Source organism: Paramisgurnus dabryanus, chromosome 20 (genome assembly GCF_030506205.2).
Source record: "Paramisgurnus dabryanus chromosome 20, PD_genome_1.1, whole genome shotgun sequence".
In the NCBI taxonomy this organism is placed as follows: Eukaryota; Metazoa; Chordata; class Actinopteri; order Cypriniformes; family Cobitidae; genus Paramisgurnus; species Paramisgurnus dabryanus.
Genome location: NC_133356.1, coordinates 18,010,249 through 18,032,509, shown reverse-complemented (window position 1 = coordinate 18,032,509; position 22,261 = coordinate 18,010,249). Strand labels below are relative to the sequence as shown.

The 22,261-nt window shown below is 37.6% G+C and overlaps 1 protein-coding gene across 2 annotated transcripts in view; it reads right to left on the bottom strand.

Moving 5' to 3' along the window:
- Positions 1-22,261, bottom strand: part of galnt2 (UDP-N-acetyl-alpha-D-galactosamine:polypeptide N-acetylgalactosaminyltransferase 2) — an 89,788-nt gene that overhangs the window by 26,132 nt on the left and 41,395 nt on the right. For both annotated transcript variants that reach the window (XM_065296798.2, XM_065296797.2), the window contains exons 2-3: positions 16,740-16,827; positions 9,041-9,194 (exon numbers count right to left, since the gene is read on the bottom strand). In XM_065296798.2, coding sequence (XP_065152870.1) covers positions 9,041-9,194; positions 16,740-16,827 — 242 coding nt within the window. The remainder of the gene's footprint in view (positions 1-9,040; positions 9,195-16,739; positions 16,828-22,261) is intronic.

Here is a 22,261-nt window from a genome sequence, read left to right as displayed (position 1 = left end):
AAAATTTATTCGGCCTTTTCACTTGTTTGGACAAACAACAAAAACTGGTTTTGGCCAAATAATTACATTTTATGCTGATAATCGAGTCAATGCTACCAGACATTGAAACGGTTAAAAACTATATTAGGGCTGTTCCGAGGTGGCCGATACCACAAAAAATTCTGGCATCGGAATCGGCGAGTACTTGAACCCATGTATTATTAATGCTAAAGCTAATGCTGCAAAGCGAAACACATCTATTTTTCGCTGCTCTGAATGCAAACACCTGGAGGTTACCACACGCGTGACATAACCACTGTTTACTTAGAGCGGCGAAGACATGAAAGTGCGCAGCCTTATGTCCGATGTTTGTTAGTATTTCAGACTACCGACATGTCTCATATGCCATGCTGTATTTTCAATGGGTTGCACAAGTATTAATAACTTTAAAACGAGTACCGGTAACTTAATATAGCATTTGAAGACGCTTCACCCCAAAAAAATACAATGGTTCGCCCTCCTACGTGCTTCCGCTTAATTTTCATTTCGCTTCAGCAGTACGTCTGGGATGGTTCTATAGAGTTTCGTTTTCTCCTGCAAAAATCTGCAGGACCAATCAGCGAACAGATGGGGGTGGCTAAGAACGATGACGTTGAGGTTGTGCGTCAGTTTGAGTTGTAGTTCAGTAATGGCAGCGGAGAAAGACGTGAGAAAAGCTATTCGGTCCGTTGTTGCAAAACTGCCGAATATACAGAAGTTAAAGCCGGAGCAAGAACCAGGTTTGCTTAGTTTTGTTTGTCTGATTATTCGGACTTGTTGTTTCCGTCCGGTTTCGGTGCATGATATACGTCACGACCACACGTTAGCGATTGGCTTTGGCAGATCCTGAGTGACTCTGGGCAGATTCAATAGTTTTAAACTTCAACAATGGACCCTCCTTAACGGAAGTAACGCTTTGCAATGGAGCGTGGCCAGACTCTCTGTACAAATGAAATGAATGTACGAGAGTCTGGTTGGACCAGGCTATTATTTCACTACATTGTGGCTACATTTAGTGTTTTTAAAAGAGCTTTTTTTGCTTTTTTATTTAAATACTGAAATGACTTTTGTTTAACAAAATTGTTTTTGGACTTTTAGGTTTTAAATAGATTATTTTGTTATATTATTCATATTCAATTTTTTATCCTTATTTGTTTTATACAGTTATATTCTAAAACTAAAATACTCTTTCCGTTTACAGTATTATGTTTGTGGATCTTTTTCACTTAGAAAAAATAATTATTATTGTCAAATGTCTTTCAGATAATAAAAATACTCTAGTTCAATGTATGTGTTTGTTCACATTTTATACAGGAATAAGTATGAAGCACACCATAAAACAGTTATATCCATTCATACAGGGCTAGTAGTATGTACAGCTGTATATTATACAGATACACACCCAGGTATCGGATCGGTACTCTGTATCGGCCCAAACCCCGAGCCAAGGTATCGGTATCAGGAAGAGAAAATGGTAGCGGAACATCTCTACTATATATACACACACTCACAATCCTCAAGGCAGTGTAAACAAAGCCATAGCTTACAGTACGTGAAAATAGCCATTAGCATTAAATGAAACTGATTAGATGCGAAAGCAATCCCTTCATGATGTATTGCGATAAATGCAATATATGTTATTGTGTGTGCAGTTTTACTTCAGTGTGCATTGTTCAATGCATGCAAGACCGCAGAAAATCATCTGAGCATTTAAGTGAATTTATCTTGGAGGTCTATGCAGTCATTTGTGCCACTGCCATTTCATCATCGGTTTAAAAACTATACTGTACACGATTATGAGAGAATGCTGTAACTTAGTCTGAAAAAACACACAAGGCTTTGCAAAAGCAAATGCTTCATCCGACAACCACAGGCTATTACATTTTACACACATGCATTTGTATTTGACACTTGCAGTACACCCAAAGCGACTAACAGTGTATTTAAAGAACACATTTTTGTAAATAAATGTATGCTCTACCAGTTGCATTACAAAAAAAATTACAAAAACCTTTGATGCAAGAAATTGTGGCTCTCCTGCTTGTTTTAAACCGACCCTACTCATTCCACAACCCCAAAATAGACTTTAAACATTCATAATTGTTAAGCGTTTAATCTGAATTTTCTTTAGTGTCCAAGCGCTTTTAAAAAAATTTTCTAGCAGACCGAAATTATTTGTTAACAACTTGTTTTTCAGTAATGAAAGCTTGTGAAACAGTTAAAGCTTTCACCATAACCACCCAAGGCAAGAGATAAAAGAAAACTGTGATATGATCTAAACAGCTTGTTTTTGTTCAGTTCAGTCATGCTACGGTCCCGAACACAAATCTGTCTACAATCCAATCTGAATTCTGTCCAACAAAATGACATAAACTGCCCTATAGGGGTCATCGACAATATTTAAAAACTGTGCCATAAACATTCACTGCCAAATGACTACACCAGAAATCCAGCTAACGTGATAGACATCTAGCCAACATGTCAAACAGTTTGTGCTCAGTACAATTTCCCCCCGCATTTCACACGTGTGTATCCTACTGCTGTTTCGCATAGCAGCATATAGTTATATTTATAGCAGCATATATTTTTTCTACATGATAGATGTACTGAAAATGAATGTCCTAATTGCAGAGTAATTGTGATGTTTACAGAAGCCTTGATGACTGATGGTTTAGAAAGGTAAGGTGACAGCCAGACAACAGCGAGTAGTAATGAATATTGTAAGCAAAAGTTTATAGTAATGAAAGTTTAATAAATATACTGTAATATATTGTTGCTATTAATCACAAAGCAATGAATAACTCATTTAAAAACATACTAACTTCTAATTAAAAAATGTATGTTATAAATGCACAAAAATAAAGTGGTTATGGGTTTGTAAAGGACATTGGAAGACATGGTTTTATTTTAGACTAAACAAAGTTTCACAAGTCTATGCATACACCACCATGGACATTCATTGCTCATTTTACGCAATTATATTACTACCCATTAGGCACTATAAAAGTGGACATCTGTCTGTGTGAGGCATACAAGAGTAGGTAAATGTTTGCTTATGAGTGGATGACTTCCTGACTGCTGTGGCAGTTGGAGTAGTTGGAAGAACCGTGTGATGTTCCCAAAAGCCAGGCAGACACAAGCCAATACACACAGTGCTTCTTCTGCAAGAAAAGGTCTGTGTGCAGATGCTTTACAGAGATTTTGAATATGGCAGGCATGAAAAGGTCATGTTTAAGAGAGTGATGAAAAATGTACGGATGTCCAGACGTAAGATCTGTTATAGGCTTTTAGTTGAAAATGTCAGCTTTTGAGATTGGTGTAGCACCATATATAAAGCTCGGTTTAGAATATTACAACAACATATGAAGAGCTGCTAATATGAAGAGCCAAATGCAAAAGCCTCAGTAAAAAAAAAAAAGGATATGATGATAATGACCAGGGACGTATTATACTGTACGTTCATCAAAAATACTGCTTTGTTGGTCCTCTAAACGGTACAACAATTTTCCTGCAAAGTCCTCTAAATGCACTGACAAAGAATAGAATGAACGACAGCATGTGTATATCATGGTGCAAGTTTATTACCTGGTTAAAGAATGTTTACTGAATATATCAAGATATTGACAAAAATGTACTTAGAGTGTTTTGCAGCGAAAAACAAATGATTAAATACCAATGAAATGACTAAAGTGGCAATTGTGAAAATAAGCCATTTTAATTACTGACTTATAACCTTTTCATTGCCATTAAAGAGAAGTTACTGAAACTTAACATAAGAGCCTGATAAAAATATGCATTTACAAGAAAACACGCAAGATGCACTTAGAGGGTTTTGCGCCTGAGCTCCTCAAAATAAAACATTACTTCAACATTTAAGTTTTAAACAGACTTTGTTTTAGGGAGATTTGCTGAATTTGTTTGCATAAAAAATTTATTTTAAGACATAATGATCATTTGGTTACAGAGCATGTGAATTCCTGGAATTATGGGCTGGCTTTTCTTACATCAAAACAAACATCATACAAATCATAAATTGTACTTTCACATCTTTAGGTGGGAAATGGATGTCATGAGTGCCTGAGCAAGTCATCGTTAACGCAAGTAAACAACACAGTCAGATCAACAATGAACATTCTGTCCTGTCACCACAAATCATACACATTACAGTTGAACTTTTTTTTGTTTTCATTAACATGTTGTACAGGACTATTTTTATTTTTTTTTCTTATGATGGGCCAAGCTTATCCCTCTGCAATGGGAGGGTAATTTCCTAAGGGGAAAACATCTCCCAAGCAACCTGTTAATGTTGACCAGAGAAAGGTTGCCCTGCTCCTTGACAATCCTTCCTGTATGTCAACAGTAAATCATTCAGTTGTGGGAGCACAACCCTGCACTGCAGCCCTAGCAGTGGAAAGCACATGCTGGCGACCCAAACAATCTGCATCTCTACACTACATGCTAAGCTCTTTAAAACCCTGCAAATGTTTGGATGAAGGGTGATGCTAGGCCCATTCACATCAAGCATAATACTGTAAACTGTAAAGAAAAGGTTTTAAAAATCATTATACCTTTAAGAAAATAGTAGCATCAATACAAAATAAACAACAACTTACAGGGAAATTATATCAGGATCACTTTTAGAGCAATTTTTTCCAAGCTTACAAATGATAAAACATTGACAGTCAATTAAAATTCATTCGAAGTTAAAGGTTTATGTGTTAGTGACTGAAACTACAATGTAGACATTTAAAATAAACAATCTTATTGTCTGTTGGTATGGACAGTGTAGATATAGTAATCATAAGTTATCATTCTTGGTGTGCAAGGGCTTTAACTGGACCAAAGACAATAGCAATGATATCTATGGTGAATGTTTTAACATCTATTAATCAATGTGCTTTAGGGATGTTCAGATTGACCGTTTAACCGTTAACTGAAGGTAAGAATTTATGACCGATTAACTCTTTCGCCGCCATTGACGAGATATCTCGTCAATCAAGAGAAAACGTTTCCCTGCCAATGACAAGATTTTCAGTCTTTCCGCAATACCGCTATTATCCACCAGGATAACCTTCCGCAACTTTTTTACCCCGGAAGTATTCCCCTATGGCAAGCGGCTGCATGTCCGTGTTTGTTTTAAAGATCGCTCTGAATGGGATCTCTATGAAAAGTCCGTCACAAAAATGGAATTATCTCTGCTTTTTGCTCAAAATGTGGTGTTTTTGCAGAAACCTACCCATATTCAAAAGCTGATTACAAAAGAACCACTGAAGGTAGGATGAAACGTTTTTTTTGTTTGAAAGCAGAGGGTCTGTTCTTTCATTTGGTATATTGTATGTTTATATATTTAAAGAAGAACATTTTCTGAAAGGCATTAAACTTTGGTGAAAATCATGAAAAACACTGGCGCTGGCTGGCAACTTTTTAAAAAAACGCTGGCGGTGAAAGAGTTAACATTATCAGTTAAAAGAAAAAAAATATTTGTTAATGCATGGTGCGTGTCGTCATGAGCCGGCAGAAATTTCTTTAATTTGTGAATGTCCTGTAAATGACACAAATTATTGCTGCCCTGACCAGGGGCGTCATGCACCAATTTTTTTTAAGGGGGCACAGTGTCAACAGCTCCCAGAAATTTGTGTATACACAGACATCAAACGAAATATTATAGAGCTTTCAGTCTTTTCCATGGCACTTACATTTCTAACAATCTGAAAACCCCTGCTTTCATGCAAAAACCTCCAAAATAAAAGTGATGACTAACTTTCATATCAAATACTATTCAATCGGAATAATGACACATTTGCATCATATTCACATCTGAAACGGCATGTTTTATTTAAGTCTTAATGGCTTGTTTAATTGTGTCATTAATGCATTTTGCACAACAACTACATTATCATATACAATTAATGTAATTTTAAATCCATAAAGTATATAAACAACGAAAATGACATCAGCTATAGCCACGTGATTGATTTTAATGTTCAATAATGATTTTAAAAAATATGTTTAGATACAATTATTAGAGGAACGGATTTTTGCATTAAATTTTACCTCATGTGAGCATGTGAGATTCCGCGCCCGCGTGAACTTTGGCGAACTTTGGCGTTGTGCCAAGAAGATGAATCTCTACTAATATAACGTTGAGACGGTCACATTTAAAACCATACATTTTCTACACAGAGAAGGAAGGTTAACTGCACATTACCGTACTGGGGTTTGGAAATGTTGTGAGCGTTTCTAACACGTTTTAATTCCTCAGATAGCCAAATGCAGCAGCAAGCCAGCAACAGCAGAGAGCTCGTGAGCGCGCCCAGACACTGATGACGTCTGCGGCTGCGCTCTGACTGCAGCGCCAGCTGCCGCCAGAATAAAAGTAATGTAACATGATCAAAACACGATCAAAACGGCGAAAATCTCCGAAAAGTGACAAGGATGCAGCACAGAATGTATAATATTGTGCATATTAACAGATTAAAAGTCAAATAACAGATTAATGGACGCTTATTTGATTTAGAGGTTGGATGCAAAATCCATTGGCTCAAAAAAACCAAGGGGGCAGGTGCCCCCTCAGTTTGAATGGGCATGACGCCTCTGGCCCTGACGGTCTGATAAAGTAATCATTTGTATGAGAAATCATTTGTGTGCGTGTTTGGAAGCTGAACGGAGACGTTCGCTGATGGCCTCTGACCCTGACCATAAAAATCTCTTTTTTGCACAAACGGAGAAAGACGACTTTTTGAAAAGTGCCCTGCATTAGAAATGACCACTGTGGTAGATGAAACAGAGACAATCTGCCCTTTTTGGATATTAATCCTCTGGACTGATCGCGTGCTCTTTAGTAAGGTAATGTTGCGTGAATATCTGATAATGTATGAATCCTGGTTCTGTTGTTGATCTGTCGCTGCTGTTTGCACGTTCAAATTTAATTTTTTGTTTTTACTAGTTCACAGACAATCGTCAACTGTATTATTACTCAATGACAATTTAATATTAAAATCTTATAAGTTAACGGTTAATGTTCGGTTCAGAAGCTACGGTTGTCGGTCGGGAAAATTAACTGATATAAACATCCCTAATGTGCTTTCAGTATTTCATCATAAAACTATAAATAGACAAATGAATGCCACAAGTGTTATTTAACCTACTATATTGCAACAAATAATTAAAACGGCTAAAAATGGCAATCGCGGCAAAGTAAGAGAAGAAGCCATCAGCCTTAAAGTGGACATATCATGAAAATCTGAGTCCCCAATGAAAACTGTGAAAAAAATCAACCCAGTAACTTAGTTTTGGTAAACCATTTTCTGCAAGCATGTGAAAGAAAATAGGTAATTGAGTGCAGAGATCAGCTCATTTGCATTTAAAAGGACAAACCAAAAACATTTTTGCTCACACCTACAAAGTGGCAATTTTAACATGCTATAATAAATTACCTATGGGGCATTTTGAGCTATTTTGGGCTTCTAGCAAAGATTTATTTTACATTTTAAAAAAAGTGTTGTGACATGTCCCCTTTAAAATAATGTGAGCAATTAGCTGCATTCTGCCCACCATCACCCTCTCAAAAATGCAAGCTAATTCATCATAGCCCACAGCTAGACAACTGCAGGCTGTGGGACCAATTTCTGTTCGGTTAAGCACTACCGAACCCCCACAGCATTTACATCAGCCCAGCGAGATGAGAAAATTGATGAACTGTGTTTCCCGTGAAGATGTTCAAAGTGCTTGTGTGGAGAAACCACAGCTCTCTGAATCATGACAAAGGCAGTGATGTTCTCAAGACATCATAACACATCAGTAACATGAGTGTTTGATGGAAATCTTTCTCTCTCATGTAATCAATACAGTCTCAGCTAAGTGCAGCTCTAATGATGTTAAGTCCAGGGGACCGAGTAACATTTCAAAGGCTTCTTGAATGTTTTGAAACTCAACGATTACGCCAGTTTCAGGCTGCACTACAGAGATAGGCTTGTGTTAACAAATGTCTGTCATTGGATTAAATAAACTATGTTGGTACATAAAGTTGTTTAGCATGACTATGTTCCACCCTTCAGAGTTCTTCTAATGCAAAAAGTCAAATGCATATAACCATTTAGTCTCATATTAAACAGGAATTTGTGTGTATTTCAGCCATCACTTAAAATTGAACTAAAATCATCTCTTTCCTGATAGAATAATAAAAAAAGTATTGGAAGTACTGTTCAGCATCTACAAACTGGAATAACAGTGGCATCATCTTCTAGAGTATCAAACTAATATGATATGTGTCACAATGGATTGACAGTAACAGTGAGTGATGGCTGGACAGATCTATCAGGGGACTATCAGTCCTACTAAGGTCACCAGGAAATATGACGTTCCATCAAATGTCCACTCAGGCGGCTGTCTTAGGCTTCACCACAAGTGTAACTGATAAACCACTAGACTGATAACAAGACCACTTATTGCGCCTATAAGGCAAATCTAATTCTCTATTTTTTAAACCACTCATTTATTGTGCACATACATATTCACCTCCCTGCTTAGAGACTTTAAAGTGTATCTGAGGATTCAGTACTGTGTGTGAATCTTAGCTTAACATCTCTGACAATCATTTAAGCCCGGAATACTAATGTTCCTTTGCCAACCGAGGACACAATGAAAGCCAGATGGATGTAGATCATGTTACGCTGATTTTGGATGAAGTTTGCACATTCCTTCATTATTGTGCTGGGTAAGAATTCCCATCAAATGACAGGCCTCTCTTCGTGATTAAATCAGCAAATATTAAATCTGCATTATTTACAGCACTCAAACTCTTATTTCTCATATTCATCATTTGGTTCCATACAGGAAATATAATTGAAAAGAAATAGATTGGGCTCCATCTATTGGCCATGACAAACAGAAGACAGTATTCTCCAAACTAATTGCATTGATAAAGCCAACATTTAATATTTAGATGTAAACAGTAACTAAACCAAAAAATCTAAAGGATTAAGCACTAAAACGGCAAAGAAATGAAAAGACAGGGTCTTACTGGTCATGTCTTGTGTCGGGAATGCTCCGGTCCATTCTGAGTTTGTCACTCTCAACCTGGTTGAACTTGTTGCGGGCATAGGGATCCTGCCCTGGCCTCACCACGGTCGCGCCCACATACAGATCCTGATCGAAGTCCTGCCACCTAACCTTACCTGAAAAACACCACAAACAAACATATTTCAATACGTAAAGATTGATTTTAATGTGTGCATATAAACGAAATACAGGTCTGCTTAATGTATGGTTAGTCTAGGGCTCAATCCTGAGGTCATGAATCAGTATATTGTGCAGGTTCGGGCACTGGTAATGACCCTAGCTCACTTGACATTGGGACAATGTTCAAGTATCTTCCTGTGATGAGGCTGCTTAAGCATGTTTTGATAATTCACAGCTGTTATATATCAACAACTGGCAAAACCAACATCTGTTTGACTTAATTTTTAGTTTTATTATGAAAAACACTTCCATTATTCTCATACATATCCGTGCATACATTTGAAGGAATATTACATTTAGATATTATTAACTCATTCGCCGCCATTGACGAGTTATCTCGTCAATTATGAGTTAATATTTAACTAATAAATATGCCTTTCTGGACGAATTTCAAAGTGAAAGTGTAATACCGCTTTTATCCGAACCGAATTTATCAAAAACGGAAGTTAAAAAGATTTAATGATTTATTTTAACTGCCTTTATGTTTGATAGTCATTCTGAGTCTGATCTCTAACATAAATTCCTTTACAAAAACGCAATTTTTTAAGCTTTTTGCTCAAAATGTTGTATTTTTGAAGAGAAATATCCATATTTCAGTGGTTAAATTAAGTGGAAAAAGTAAATATATAATGAAACGTTTTTTTCCCCATTTTGTTTGTTTGTTTGTTTGTTTGTTTATTGTTTGTTTGAAAGCAGAAGGTGTGTTCTTTATTTGGATATAATTTGTATGTTTATATATTTATAGAAGATAATTTTTCCTGCAAGGAATTTTGTGAAACTTTTGTTAAAATCACAAAAATGCAGGTGGGCAACTTTTCTCAAAAAGGCAGGCGGTGAATGAGTTAAGTAGGTTGTGGTCCCTTTCTGTCAAGCAGTGCGTATTATATATAGAGAGCTATAGAAAGGTCATGTGACTTCTGGAAAGGGAACATAGGGAACATCAGTGCTCATTGGATTAGGCATTGCATTGTGGGAATTTTTAGGGAAAGAACTTTCCAGTGCACTGGAGGGATTTTGCAATCAAGATCTTAAAACGGCCCTGACTATGGAAGAATACACAGGATTCTCTTCTCTCAAATGCTGGGGGCGTGTACACTCCGCTGCCAGCACTGAAACCACACCAACTCACGGCAAAGCTGCAGTCTCTCTGAACTTTTAAACGCACTACAATCTGAACAGATGCTCGCGACTGTGTTAGGGGCGAGGCCATGCTCATTGACTCAAGTGTATTCTCGAGCCACCATTTAGCCCCACCCAAAAAAATCCTGAACACAGAAATGTGGAAAAACTGTTTAACAATCAAACTTCAAATTCAAGTTAAGTTAACAGTTATATTTAGCAAAAACTAATTTCTACACGTTATAATGAAAAATGCATAATGTGTTCTTGGAGTCAAACTATCCAGAGAATAACTGAAATACATCCATTATATGATCACAGCTGCCAAAAACTATTGAAAGTAGCTGACTGTACATCTTCCGTTCATTATAACCCAGGTGAAACTGCCATGGTGGACCTTTGCCAAACAATAATATAAACGGATATAAGCCAAATGAAGTCATTCCACTCGATTCAGACACTGCTTTAGGCTTTCTTACCACAAGCTCAGCTCTTCTCTGAAAGAAAATAGTTATTTTCCATTTCGTTGTCACTCACAGCCCACCATGACATGGCAAGCAGCCTCCGCCAACAGACGGCTGTCATTGAGTTAAACGGCAGAGATGGTTGGGATTATACTTAAACCTCAGAAACATGTGGCAGAATTTGATTATGTTATCTATTACTACACAAAGACTAAGCAATTAATCTAGTGCGGCTTTGGCTGACGCCTTCTGCATTTTAATTAGGACAACCTGCCTGACAATTATAGGCCTTTGATGTCAACTACTCAGCAGAGTGTTGACAATAATTCAGAGACGAGGACCACTGCCATTTTGATGACAGTCAAAATACAGATGAGGAAACGTGTTGCTGAGAAGCCCACATACACTGTAGTCCTATTTACATTGAGAATACGGAAAATAAACGGAAAATGCGTCTGGGATTTGTACGGGATGGTTTGATTTTTGGTTTATTCACACTGCCAATGATTTTCCAAAATCTGTGCATGCTTTCACACACATACCCACACAAAAATCCCATAAAGATGTGACATATTTAAAGTCCTGCACTTAGAAAGGTTTTTTGCCACAGCGTCTGAAGTTTGCTAACTGTACGTTCACACCGCCACAGACTTGAGCTTCCAAAGAAGCTCAGGCCGCCCGGTCAAGGACGCTTGTCAAAAAGTAAGGGAAGCTTTTTGACGCTTTAGCCGCTCTAAAGTGTGTTTCTCAGAACTGATGTTTTGGTAGGAACGAAAGTTTACATCGTCTGTTTTTCTTCGGAATTATAGCCAGCGAAGAAGGTCTAGGCTATATTCCGATTGATTGCTGGCATTTTGCCGCTGCTTGCCGCTGAACCGCGTCATAGCTCATTACCATAAAGTTGAGCTTCTTTCAACTTTATGATTGACACCCTGTCGCTCAAACTGCCCAAAACGCGACACCGATGGATTTGACGCTCCCTGTGAAGACCTCCCTGATCTCTGCTTCAGTCGAGTTTGCCGAAATTTCTCGTTAATGTCGAACTACGTTTAAATCCATGTGTCAAAGAGCTTAATCATAACTTCTTGTTGTGATAACACGCACATCCTCACTACGGCACGGCCCTTACAGAATCATTTCTGCGTCTTGTTTACACCGAATGCTTTCCGTGTGCGTTACATCAATGTTAGTAGGTCCTCTTTCGGGACGCAATCCCAAAACATTTACGTATACATTTGTGTGCGTGTTCACACTCTCTGCCAATTTTACAGACATTTTCTGGGACCAAAGTGCTGTGTGAATGGGGTATGTTTGTCGCAATATGGCAATGTGCTATTTTAGTGTTTATCACTTAATTATACAATATTAAAATGGTTTAAAAAAAGTGCTACACTACATTGTCATATATCAGAATTATATTTCATTCTTTGGCCTTTTAATAAAATTTAAAAGAATCACAATTAAACAGCTGAGATTAAATATATATTAGGGCTGGGCAAAAAAAAAAATAGATTTTTCGCTGAATCGTTTTTTAAAACGTGGTCAATTAAAAATCGATTCTCAAAGAGCAGAATCGATTTTTTTTCCATATTTATTTCCGCAAACATTGAACGGAGGAATGGAAGCATTTTAGATTTCGCAAGCAAGACGTGTTGTGGCTTTAATTTCTTTTTATTAACTACCCACTTGTAAACTGCTGTTCACTGTTCTTTTTCATTAATATAGTATGTGTATTAAATCTATATTCATTGAGTTGAATCGAGAATCGAGTATAAAAACCTACCCGAGAACCGGAATCGAAAATTTAACCGAGAATCGGAATCGAACCGATGGCTTGCGAATCGAAATCGAATCGATTTGGAACATCTGAATCAATACCCAGCCCTAATATATATACACCACTGTGCTGCAATGCACCAGATGCATCAAACCATCAAAAAGTGTCAGATGTATTGATTAAATAAAGTTCCCGTCTGTGATGGCTGGGATAGAATACGGAAAAGGTCATTAACGTCATTCATGCTTATGATAGAGTAACAGTGCTTCAAGTTGGAATGAAACCTAAAGAAAGCTAGAGTTTTAACGTCTGCTATTTCCATTACAATGGCCAATATAGCTGAAAGCTCATGAGCGCCCTAAGAAAACACAATCTCTCCTTGCGAGGTGCATATAGCTCGTCCCATGACAGAGGACTACAGGGGGCTGTCATCAGACTAATTAGCTCCTCATAGGAGAACAGAGAGTCTCAGCGGTGACCTCCACACTTCACTTGATACTGTACGATTTTTGACAAAGTGTTTTCAGACACACTGCATGCAAATGTGCACACACACAGAGCAAGGTGAGGGGAAGAACACGAACACTGCAGGATCCGAAATAATACACAGCAACATTATCTACACCCTCATTTTACTCCGAGTGCACACATTTAATTAAAAACAAATGTGTTGAAAACTAAATAGTTAGACGACAAACTGCTGCACCAATCAAGTGGCACTTGATTATTCTTCTGATTGAAAATGTGCAATCATGATTTGTAAGAAACAATTCGGACAACATTTTATATCTATAGATGAGGAACAATAATGCAGAGTTGACAACTCATACTTCATTAAAATTAAGTCCAATTAATTCTATTCATAAAAACATGCCCTTCTTCCACTGCTGTGGTTTCATATTGCATATTCAACATTGCACATTTTGAAAAAAAAAAACGTTTGAATGTGGCACTATGTTATTAATATTATCTGTATGCACAAAAAGCAAGGACATGTCCAAACATTTTTATGAAGCAGATATGCTAAATATCTCCCTCCCTGTTGTCATGGAATGACATAAGGGTCAGCAGATGGCAATTTTTGTGTGATACATTTAAATATGTTCTTCCAATGACATTAAACAAAAAGTAAAAACACTCCATGTTATGTGGTACTGTACATACATGCAAAGCATCTGATTAGTATAAATAAATGGAACAGTTCTCATCAAACATCATTTCCAAAGAAAACGCATGCCATATAAATTAAATAGATAAATGCTTTCACAGATCTAATAAAAAAGTAATACAAAACAAAAATGCTGGGAATCTATAAAATGTCTGCATAAGTTAATATCTAAGCCGCCCAGTTATATTGGATCACTGTGCAGTTTAGCACATTTCCAAAAGTTTACATATTAGTGAATCAGACCTACTGTCTCCATTTTTTTAAATGCAAAACATGCAAGTGTTCTTACATGTCCAAATCATCTCCATATGAGGGCTTTCTGTAGCCTTTTACTGATCACTACTTTCGTGATTATTTTAGGTATTCAGTTTATAATAAAAACATTAAGGGGTGGTTTCCCAGAAAGGGCTTATCCTAGTGCATATTTGAGCTGCCTTAACACCCTCTACTGACATATCTTAACATATATTAGAGCTCTTGTTTTGTCTCAAGATACACACCAGTAATGTTTCTTCTAAGGTATGTTTTTAAAACTACATAAAGGTCCTTATATAATAAGGCATGCTTCTTTTTCAGGTCTTACATTTAGTTTTATGATCATATTATAAATGTTCATCTTATTTTTCTATGTCATTCTGCTTTTATATTACTAACTGTGCATTCACACCACCGCCGGTGAGAGCATCAAATTACCAAAGTAATTTATTTTCAATGAGAGTCGGTGGCGAGCTCCGGCATGGCGCATCTTGGACGCTGTGAGCTTCAAGGAGAGTTGAAATCAGCTCAAATTATGGTAAAGAGCTATGACGCGGTTCGACAGCAATCAATCGGAAGGTGGAAACATTCAGAGGCAACCAATCGGAAGGCGAGGATTAAGAGAATTCCAGAGAATGCATTCGAGCGTCAACTATCCTTTTTTAGCATCCTTGGCAGCGCAGCCAAAGTGTTTTTTGACGATCTTGTGGTGGCAGTGTGAACATACAGTTAGTGTTACATTTTTAAAGTATGATTTTACAGTTACTGTGTATTCTTACTTGTACAGCACTGTGGTCAACACCTGTTGTATTAATATGTGCTCTATAAATAAATTGAACATTGAACCCTGTACCTGGAGGGCACCTCTCCTGCATATTTTGGTTCCAGCTCTACTTCAACACACCTGCCTCTAATTTTAAGGTAGCCCTGAACAACTTGATTAGCAGGTTTAGGTGTGTTTGATTGGGGTTGGAACTAAAATCTGCAGTGCAGGATCCTTCCAGGAATAGGGTTGGAGACCCATGAACTAAGGGCTGGTCCACGAAACCGCCCCTTAATGTATAAACTTAAAAAAGTCAATTAATGTATACTTTTTGGTATGTGCCATAGGCTAGGTGCAGATTCATTGACAAACATGAATTTAGAATGAAAGCTTTTACAGTTTTTAACTTGAAGGCACAGGAATAATGACTTTTGTAGATTTGGTTTGACTTAGGCTGGGTACATACCAAAAGATAATCGGGCTGATTTTGGGCCAATTTTCCCCCTTACAACAATCCTAGCTACGTCCCGATTATCTTGATGGTTTTACAGATTATCTTATCAGATTTTCCCTTGGTGTGAGGTGTGTTAAGAGTGTCCGAACCTGATTGGAAGAACGTCGGAGCCGCCCCGATCGCGAATCGTAAATATTAAACATGTTTCACCCAAACCCTTTTTCCCCCTTGAATTTTCTGTGAAAATCATTCCAAACACTATCATTGAAATTTCTTCCTGCATATCGTCCACCATGCTTATTCTGAAGTCTTCCTTTGTTCACATTCGAGACTCTGGTCGAAAATCTGTTCGAGTGTAGCGTGCTATCTTTGACACATTATGTCACACCACATTTTTTTATCCTCATGTGTGTGGTCTATCACATTTTGAAAATCTTATAAGATTTAAAAAATCTTTTGGTTTGTACCCAGCATAAAACAAACTCAGATTTTTTGCTCAATTGCTTAGTTGCTGCGGTTCATTTGAGTAAATGCAAACACTGCCACATTAACCTTGGTGCGCACCAACCGAGCACTCTTGTCAATGCTGCGTTCACATTTCAGATGATACATTAAGAAAATTAAACCAATCAAAAACAGGAAGCAAAAACAAGATGCCACCCCCAAAATCCAACAATCTGTTGACATGGAAAAAGCTTTTATTATATATTTGATACGCATATAACGGAAGAGATCTTGGCACGGTTTTTACTTGCCGATTTGCACACCGCATTGTTTTGGATGCAAAAATACATGTTATAAAACCTGACCAACCAGGTTGTGACCTTGTCCATATGCCCTTAGGTTTGGTTCAAGGTTAAAAATGCGAGTGTGAATGCGAAGCAAACCGGGAACAATTTCTTTCCTTGGCCAGAGAAAAGAAATCCCTTTCAAATCACTGGTGCATGTTAAGGGGATCGCACACCGGCCGCGCCGCGCCGTTCCAAATCAACTGAACACATTGTTTTCTATGAGTATACGCACACCGGCGCCGCCAGGTGGCGCCTGTCCGCGCCGCCCAGCTGTGACTCAGGAAGTTGTTCAAATCCCTGTCGCGCCACACAGCGCCACTCACATAGTTTAACATTAAATAACATCATATTTGTCCCAAATCATTAAGGATTAACGCTATCTGACGAAGCTCGTGCTATTTAATGTGCACTTCCGGTTTAGAATACCTCCGAGTTCTGCTAGGCGCGACACGGCGCAGAGCTGAGCGGCCGGTGTGCGATCCCCTTTAGATGCTATTTCCCCTACAAACAGGATAACCTGACACTATATTCAGAAGAAAAATCTGTTTTGTTCATTAAACTCTATCTTAGAGGGTTTGCATGAGAAAAAATGCTTCATTATTCATCTAGAATAGAAAATCTGAATTATTAGACCAGGCTAATCCTGACCTGAGCTGATTTTACACATGGGTTTGTCAGGCTGGCAATTACCTGGAGGAAGGGTCTCTAGGCTGTGGACTTTGTCATCTGCATTGCTGTGTGATTGAATTCTGTTTGAATTAATGCCACTCCAGTCATCCTGCAAAAGAGAGGAAGAGATTCTGAGTGTAAAGGCATACTGAATGGTTAAAATCAACAAAACCTACAGTTAGCTAAAGTAACCTGTACTGAACAAGCCATTACTGCAGTTGTAAGTCAGAAGTCTATAGTAAAAGTATCACAGGCAATAAAAGCATACTGACTTTGTTGTATTTTTCAATCAATGCAAATTCGAAAAAGGACAGAGAACTTTTTTTGTCAAAGTGCAGAAAAATGCAACGCTACCTGAAAAAAAACCTAATTTACTCTTTATTGAAATAATTTAATTAAAATATAGAGAGCCCAGATTTTGGTCTTGTCGCTATAGTAACCAGAGACCTCACGACCACGAGTTCAAGTTTTGTTGGATCTTATTCTGACATTAATTTACTTTCAGAGCAAATCTAATAGCAGATATCAGAGGAACCTTTAATCAACCAAGGTGCTACAAAGAAACTTGTTCACCTTGCATTATAAAAACAAAATGACAGCAATAACCTGCTTTTAAAGAAGAGATGATGATGACAATGATGGATCAAATGAATGACTTATTAATGAACCCCAATGACAGCTATTGTTATGACAACATATATCAAATATTAATGATCAAGATAGAGACGTCAAATGCTACTCTTCTACCATGTTGAAAGTAAAAATGACTTACTGTATTTTTTCATGGTAACTTAAAATCTTTTAAATATTACATTTGGCTAAATCTAATAAAGATGTGCCACAGCTTTAATTGCTTAAAATAATTGTTATGCAAGATACCACAGCTTTAATTAAATATTTAAATGAATCTTCAACCTTTTATTAACAGAGTGCATTCAGCATTGTCTTTTTACACTAAAAGGACTGTCAGATTTAATGGTCTATTGGTCTTCAATGGACTACTGAAATGTTGGCACCGTGCTGGTCCTAAAGATTATATTTACAAGAAAATCCTGAGCAGACAGTATTCCCACAAAACAAGGGCATACCATGGCCCCAAGCCAACAGAAAGCTGTTGAAGATTAGCCAATCGACAGGAGGCTCTGGCATCAACAAAACAGCTGTTTCATCTCCTTTAATAACTGTCGGAAAATATGAGTATTCTGAAATATCACATCAAAATCGGGGGCAAGAGTAACAAACGGCCACTGAATAAAGCACACAACGAAACACAAAGCTGGTAATAATTCAGAGCCGACCCTCTGCCAAGGTGAGCAGTAAATAAATGTGAAGTCCTCGCTGACCAGCATCTGGTACATAAGCCTAGAAAATATGACCCTGAGGATCACAAACAAAAACGTTCTACGGTATAAAACTAAATCACGTTTGACCGCCATCTATACACTGTTGGTAAAACATAAATAAAACATTTATGTTACAACCAAGGGGCAATCTTCCAATAATCTTCTAATAAAGCCAGTACGCAAGTGACTTAAACTGCAATCGACTATCCGCTAGAGGTTGGCTCCAAAAGGTAGTCGATTCCCATAGATGTCATGTTAAAAATGGCCTACTTTCTAGCAAACATAAGTATGTTTACAACCTGGCTGGTACGAAGTGTGTTTCTGGTCTAAATAGCCAAGTTTGCACTTTATGACAACTGTGATGGGGGTGAATGCTTTTATAACTCATGCGTTTAAATTAAATTAAGCCTTAAAGGGCACCTATGGTTCGAGTCACGATTTTCCATTTCCTTTGGTATGTGTATTAGTACATGTTAATGATATGCAAAAGGTACAAACCACAAAGTAAACGATGACGCGAGTTATCGTCTCCCATGTGAATCTCTTTTCTTGAACTACAACAAACACACGGATTACAGGCAACAATTTACTGTCTGGGATTGGTGATGTAGTAAATACAGACATTATCATAATTCCTTGAGGTTCGGACTCAGCCTGTAAGTTAACTCCTGTTAGAATTGAATTGTGATTGAATCTTTCAAACATGGTAAGGGCCGTCACATTTCTGGCTAACGTCAGAGGTATTCAGGCCAATCATAACATACAGATTAGCTGGCCAATCAGGGACACAGCACTTTTTGTAAAAAATCCATGCGTTTCAGGAAAAAAAAAAGAGTCAAATCTGAAGCTACAAAAATGTATGGTATGTGGAAACCGGTAAGTGTTTTTGAACCATAAACCTCGCAAACACATTGTATTATACCAAATACACAAAATAATGTTGTTTTTAGCAATAAAAAAGGCACACTTTAAAGTTCTGAATTATTAAAGGGGCAATTAGTAGGATCTTAAGTGTTTTATTAATCAAAATCAATGTCTTTATTAGGGCTGGGTTTCGATTCAAATTTCAAGAATCGATTCGATTCCGATTCTCAAGATCTTGAATCGATTATCATTGTTCGATTCGATTCGATCCGATCTGATCCCATCTTCGAGATTTAGATAAGTGTTTTAAAAAAAAGCCCGAAATGGTGCAAGATAGGGGGGGGGATGACCAAAAATCTATTCCACAGAATGAGTCATTTTATTTCATGGTAACTGTATATTTCATAATATACATGTTTTTCAGTTTATATTGTTTTTGGATTATAAAAATGTGCAGTTATTTGCCACTCACTATAGCTTTTAACTGCTCACCACAGTTTTAAAATATGGACAATTTAAAGTAAATAATGTTAAAGTGAAAATGCCCAGAGGATAACAACAAGTCTTGATAGACAGAATCTTGTTTTTAATTGAGTTATTAATTTTGTAGACTATTGAAGCTATAGTATGCATTGTATTTTGTATTTATGCATACATTACATAAAAAAATAGGCAGTATGTAAAATGAACAGGTATATATATATGCACAAACCTACAGACAGGATAAATACCTGTATATGAGAGTCGGAGCTCTAGATATATATATTATGACGGGTGCTATAATGTAGTGAAGTCTGTTTTAAGGTCTTGATGCTCTTTACTTTCTATTAGACCTTAACATTTGCGTCTCTTTCTCGTCTTTCTGATCAAAGATGTTTGTACTATAAGCGAATTAGGCGTCAAACTAATGCTCCAGCAGCGCACGTGTCACTGATATAAATGCAAGTTTTGTCTTAGCTTGCTTAAAGTTCAGAAAACTTTACAACTATAAGCATTATGTGTAAGAAGAACTCTTTATTTGGTGTCCCGTTGCGCGCGCCTCAAGAAACCTCTGCCCGTCAGAGACCGGCTGCATGAGCACAGAGGGAGGGACAGAGAGAGTTTCGCTGGAGACCTGCGGTGGATTTACTGGCGCTTATTATAAAAATAACACAAATAACTCGTATATTTGTTATGAGTGGATTATTTTACATATAGATCGCAGCTTTGAGCATTTCTAGAGTTTTCAAAACAACCGCTTGCTTAACGTTACTGACTGCTATGTTCGTTGTTTTAATGTCCTTCCACCTCGCGCGCATGCGTGAATTCAATGACGCGGCAAGTTTAAGTTATTAATTATTAAATCGATTCTCTGAGTTAAGGATCGATCTTTAGAAATAAACATGAAAATCGATTCAGAATCGATGAATCGATTTTTTCAACACAGCCCTAGTCTTTATTCATAAATATGTCCTTGTTGGTGTCAAATGACCTCTGCCAGTGATCTGACTTTTCTTAGTAAGCTTAGAATTTCTTCTCTTTACTTACAGTGAACGGTTAAGTCCAAGGAGGCATCCATGTTGTTCCGCCGTGTTGATAAACTATAATAGCAGATAGGGACAAAAAGCACTTGCCTACCAACGCGTTTCCACAATGCGTTTTCATTCAGAACACGTGAACCAGCTGCAACGGACAAGGAGATCAGCGATTACATAACGGCTACCGTAGTTGCAACGCATTTGGAAAGGGGAGGAGCTAGTAAGCAATTCCACCACTAGATGGGGGTAGATCCTACTGATTGCCCCTTTAAGGGCAAGGCCACTTGAGTGACGAGTGGACTGCCACTGCTGTCACTACCATCGAGCTAGGCAGGGGTGGTTTCAGAAACCAGCCAGCTTCCCCCACGTCCCGCCTCCTTACCCATTTTCGGTTATCCGTGAGTGACGTGATGCTAAGATGGCGACGACAAGCCCCGCCAACTATAGGCTTCAAAAAAGCTCTTCACAAACCTATGGGTGACGTCACGGACACTACGTCCATATTTTTTACAGTCTATGGTTACAACATAATAGGGAGAGGCTGCAAATGATACAGGAGAGGACCAGGAGAGACAAAAGAAGACAGAACTGTCAAAATTCTCAGTGCCTTTTACACAAATAATGATGATATTTCACCCACCAGTAGAGTTTTGGCAAGAAAGGACCAGTGGGTAAAGAGAGCTAGAGAGAAAAAGAGAGAACGCTGAGCACAGAGTAAAGTCCAGCCAAGCTTCATGTAGCTTCCCTCAGCAGCTGGTCTTCTACAGCCCATTTCTTATTATATTACCGCCAATAATATACTTGAGCAATAAAGCTTAAGTTGCAGAACACATCGAATTTACAATCTACTTACAAATACCAGTTGATGGTGCAGGGGTACTAGGGTACACTTTGCTTTCACCCTATGCACACTACACACCTGATTGCAGACTTTTTTTTACAAGATCTGTCTCCTTGATTGTAGTCACAATAACAATTGTTCTTACATAATTACATAAGTTAATTACAAAATAACTCCAAGGAAGAGCATGCAGTCCTGTCTGCATCTGACTTTCAGATCAAGAGAAAAGACCAAAATATGGATGATACCATGCTTTTTACAAAACCTAGAGAGCAGTTTAATGTAAAGTTATTTATTCCACTCATGCTTTCCACTGCATCACTCCTTGGAGCTCTCTGGCTGCAGTATTTGCTGTTGTTGGTCTGTAGTCAGTCACCAACAGACTTGTCATTATAGACCAGTCGATATAAATAAAGGTTGTAATCAAAAGAGGTTGTGTAATTGCACTTGACTTCAGAAAAGACTGCAAGACCTATTAACTGCGTTTATTTACATGTACACTTTAGATTTATGAACTTGGTTGGAAGATGCTTTTTTCAAAGTGACAGTGCATTACAGGATATAAATTTTTTTATTAGCGTGTGGGTTCCCTGGGTTCAAACCCATGACCTTTTGCGTTGCTATGCAATGCTTTACCACTGAGCTATACAGGAGTTTATATAATATTTTTCTAATGTTAAACACCCATTTTGAGACATATTTTTTAGTTTGCTATGTATAGCTTTGAAGTCTGCCCAAAAGAACTCTTTGATATTTTGAAATTGTAAATGCTATGACAAGGTCATTTTTAAAGTAAATTCTTTGATTTATAAAACTCAAAGATGTAACATAAGCATTATGATGATAGCGTTCCAATATTTAGACAAAAATGATCGAGGGCGGCTACTTGGTTATTAACATTTCTCACAACCGCTGTCATCGTCAGCTGTCGGGAATGAGTGCAAGATTCAATTCACCTCAGCACAAAATAAAAGCACT